At 33.1% G+C, this 4118-nt stretch overlaps 1 protein-coding gene across 1 annotated transcript; it reads right to left on the bottom strand.

Annotated features, from left to right (window-relative positions):
- Positions 1–3618: 3618 nt before the first annotated feature.
- On the bottom strand, positions 3619–3795 carry LOC129521125 (DNA-directed RNA polymerases I, II, and III subunit RPABC4-like). The gene has a single exon (XM_055342344.1). It carries the CDS (start codon positions 3793–3795, stop codon positions 3619–3621), a length of 177 nt encoding a protein of 58 aa, XP_055198319.1.
- Positions 3796–4118: the final 323 nt, after the last annotated feature.

Genomic DNA, 4118 nt, shown 5'->3' with positions numbered 1-4118 from the left:
TAAGGAATTTGGCTAGTTTAGATTTAACTTTCAGTAATAGGTATGTTATTTTCCAACTAATATTATTCCAGTTGAATTTCTCATTCATATCAAAACAAATATATTTTTTTCAGAAACCTTAGATCTTAATTCCAAATTTATCGTTTCCTTCTTCTTTGCATAGTCAGATTCCCTTTTGTTCGTTAATTATACTGCTTTTGTACTGTAATTATACAGCTATAATTACACTTTTTTTTTCATACCAGGGAGAGCAGCAGTTGTTTTTAAAAACTATAAAATTTGGCTTCTGGGTGCCTCAGTGAGTTAAGTGTTGGACTCCCGATTTCGGCTCAAGTCATAACCTCAAGGCTGTTGAAATGGAGTCTGGTGTCCGGCTCTGTGCTGGGCATGGAGTCGACTTAAGATGATCCCTCTTCCTCTCCCTCTCCTCTTCCCCTCTTCTCTAATTTAATTAATTAGCCAACTAAATAATTAATTAAAAATTATATAAGGAATAGACCGGCATTGGCTCAGCTTGTTTCTCCTCTAGCATCTATCTTCACATGACTTACTAATTTTGGTTCTTTTCATTCCTTAATAGTAAAGATACATGTGGATTTCTGGAATGGTGAATGAAAAAAGGGCAAAATAACAAAGCAGAGTTCAAGAGTGTCCTCAGCTATATGCACATACTCTCTGTTTATGTGTTTATTCAAATATCCTGTTTATTCATTTATTTTGTCTAGCAATCTATAAACTTCTTAACAAGGGTACAGATATGTCTCATTCCGGGTTGCATCTCCATGACCTACCACAGTACTTTACGTGTTACATAAGACTTCAGTAAATATTTATTGAATAAATAAATAATCAGAATTAAAGAAAATAGATGCCAAGAGCAGTCGTTTTAAATTTATATCTAGTTTTATTAAGGCAAAATTGGCAGAAATGTATATTATTTAAGGTATACAATTCAATGTTCTGATACATGTATGGATTATGAAATAATTATCAAAACTAAGGTAATAGACATAGTTATCACCTCACATAGTTACCATTTATTTGTGTGTGTGTGTGTCTTTTAAGTCTTCAACTATTTTACTCTCTTTCTTGCTTACTGTTCCAGTGGTTTCCCATTACAAGGGCACCTCATTTCCTCCCAATTTCCCTCCCATGCAGTTTTGTCACATGGGCTTCATTCTGAAGTGGGAATAAGACAAGCTTACTTTCTGCTCCAGAACCCTTCAACTATCTACTTTCTCTATTTCAGGAATGCTTTCCCCTTGTTTTTCTCTGGCCAGCTCCTTCTCATCCTTCAGCCTGCTGCTCAAATGCCATATAACTTTGACTAATTTTCTACATAGACCTTATTCTAGGAGGAAGTTTGTGGCGTAGGGATGGATATGTAAGGAGACAGCTTGTTTTTATACAAGAAATGGCTTGCTCATTTTTCATTTCACCTGCTATACTTGAATTTTTTATAACTTCAATCTCTAAAGATAGCTTCTTTAAAAGAACTGTTACCTTCATGTGCTGATCCTCATAATTTTTCCAATTTGATAATAAAGCTTAACTTAAAAGAAATGAAGTGAACTGGCAAATCATGAGTGATAGGTCTGGATTTGAGTCCATCTTTATTTAGTGCTTTTCCATGAATGTGGTCAGCCTTTTCATAATGTCCATAGTTGTTCCTAACAGCGTATTAGGAGATGATATATGTGCTAGCTTCAAGCTCAAATTCACTTGTTTTCATATGTATAGAGCACCACTCTAAAATAATCTAGCAATTTTATAACTATTTTCTCAAAACTGTCCACATAGGTAAGAGTAAAATCATTTCCTCTCTGTAGATGAATGGAACCCAAAGATCTGAGTCATTGAATGATAATAGTGATCTTGAGTTCCAGTAATAATAGTTTTCCATTAAACCTTTCTATCTAGTTAATCAAATAAAAATATTTAGTTTAACTATTGATATGTAAAGGACGTATGACCAAATTAAAAGTTAAAATTATAACTATAGTATCCAATGAGTTGTGATTTACTTAATTATGGGACTATTGTAAAGAGATATCAGGGCACCATGGGTGGCACGGTATGTTGAATGATGGACTCGTGGTTTTGGTTCTGATGGTGGTCTCAGGGTTGCAAGATCTAGCCTCATGTCCAGCTCTACACTCCCTGGGGAGTCTGCTTGGGATTCTATCACTGTCACTCTTGCTATGCTCTTCCCCTTCCCCCTAGACCCGCTCACATGTGCCATTGAGTGCTCTCTCTCTCATATAAATAAATAAATATTAAAAGAAAAGAGAAAGATATATGTTGGGGCTCCCCTGCCTAAAAAGGTCAAGGTCAAAAAGAAATATAGCAGAATTAGAAAATTATGAAAGCCACAGATAAAAGAAAACCTGAACCAATGAAGCACTCTTTAAAAATCTGAACATCATAGTATTTCATATAGCATGTAAAAATTTTGAAAAACTTAGGAAACTATGATAGTAGTAAGTTCTTAAAAAGTAAGCATAGGGGATCCCTGGGTGGTGCAGCGGTTTGGTGCCTGCCTTTGGCCCAGGGCGTAGCGTGATCCTGGAGAACTGGGATCGAATCCCACGTCGGGCTCCCGGTGCATGGAGCCTGTTCTCTCTCTCTCTCTCTCTCTCCTCTCTCTCTCTCTCTCTCTGTGACTATCATAAATAAATAAAAATATTAAAAAAAATAAAAAGTAAGCATAGATACTTTTTTGAATTAGACAAATCTTAGCTATTAGTAAAGTTAAAATATATCTAATCTTTAAAATAAATGTTAGGGAGGCGAACATGACATCCCATACTGATGAAATCAAAGAACAAATGAAACATATTTTTGATCATTGGTACCATATCCCTAAAATCAAGACAAAAAAATCAGTACTTATCCATCAATTAAGTGTAAATCAATTCTAAATCTTTTTATATCCTGAAAGCAGAACTTTTGAGTTTCACATAGGATTACACCTAGAAAGTTGCACCTGCCTTAATAATCTGTTTAACACTTTTCTTAAGATTAATTTTACCTTATAGAACAAAAATATTCAAGTTTCTCTTCTCTCTGCCAAATTTTTAAAAATTGTGAAAACTTATGTTGAAATACATAAAGGCCTACATCAACAAACAAATGAAAATAGGACTCAAAATTAGGTATGTACACATACGCTAAGTATGTTGGTGTACTCCACATCAAATAATACCAGAGAGTTGACAAAGAGTTGGTAATGTGCAACAATAATTTTCAAGGCATTTACTTAATTACTGAGTAAGCCTTTAGAAGACCCTAGAAATCTACTTTTTTGGAAAGACCCCCAGATAATTATAGGTTTTGATTAAAATCTTGGTGTGGGGAAGCAATTTTAACTTTCATTGTCTTTGACATTATATATGAAGTAAAATTGTAAATCATATACTTGGATATAAATAATTTATTAATGTGAAATATGAATAGTATCTAAAATATGGTTTTTAAAATGAAATAAAATTATGTGCATTTAGTTTAATTTTAAGGGAAGCATGCTAATCAAAGCATACACAACAATGAGAAACATTAATGGCAAATTTAAACATAAATTAAGATATTCCAAATGCTTTATTAAGAATGCCAAATACTTCACTGAGCATCAGAAACCACCACAATTTTAGTCTTTCTCTTGTATATTACTATGTATTCACATTCTCTGTATTCAATTGGATATCTAGATTTTATTTCACTCTCTGTATGACATTTTCTGCAGATTAATATCACTGGCTGATGCTTTTGGGATTGAACATCCTCCTGGATGTTCATTGTTAGTTCATTGTTAGTCCCTATGGAGCAGTGAGAAACATCTTACTCCAGAATATATTACTTACTTTCCCTTTGAAAGAATGGTGGAGCATAAAAACGTAAAAAGAATCATGACTAGACTAAGATTTTACGCCCGATATGCAATAAAGGACTTCCATAATTTTTTTTAGGACTTCCATAATTTATAGCATGAGCCATTACAACTTTTGATGTTCAGGTTAAAGAGTGGAATAGAATCATTTGTTTTTACCATTGAAACAAGATAAATAAATAAATAAATACATAAATAAATAAATAAATAAATAAATAAATAAATAAATAAA

The sequence above is a fragment of the Nyctereutes procyonoides genome, unplaced genomic scaffold (assembly GCF_905146905.1).
Source record: "Nyctereutes procyonoides isolate TBG_1078 unplaced genomic scaffold, NYPRO_anot_genome, whole genome shotgun sequence".
Lineage (NCBI taxonomy): Eukaryota > Metazoa > Chordata > Mammalia > Carnivora > Canidae > Nyctereutes > Nyctereutes procyonoides.
This window is presented reverse-complemented; position numbering and strand designations above follow the sequence as displayed.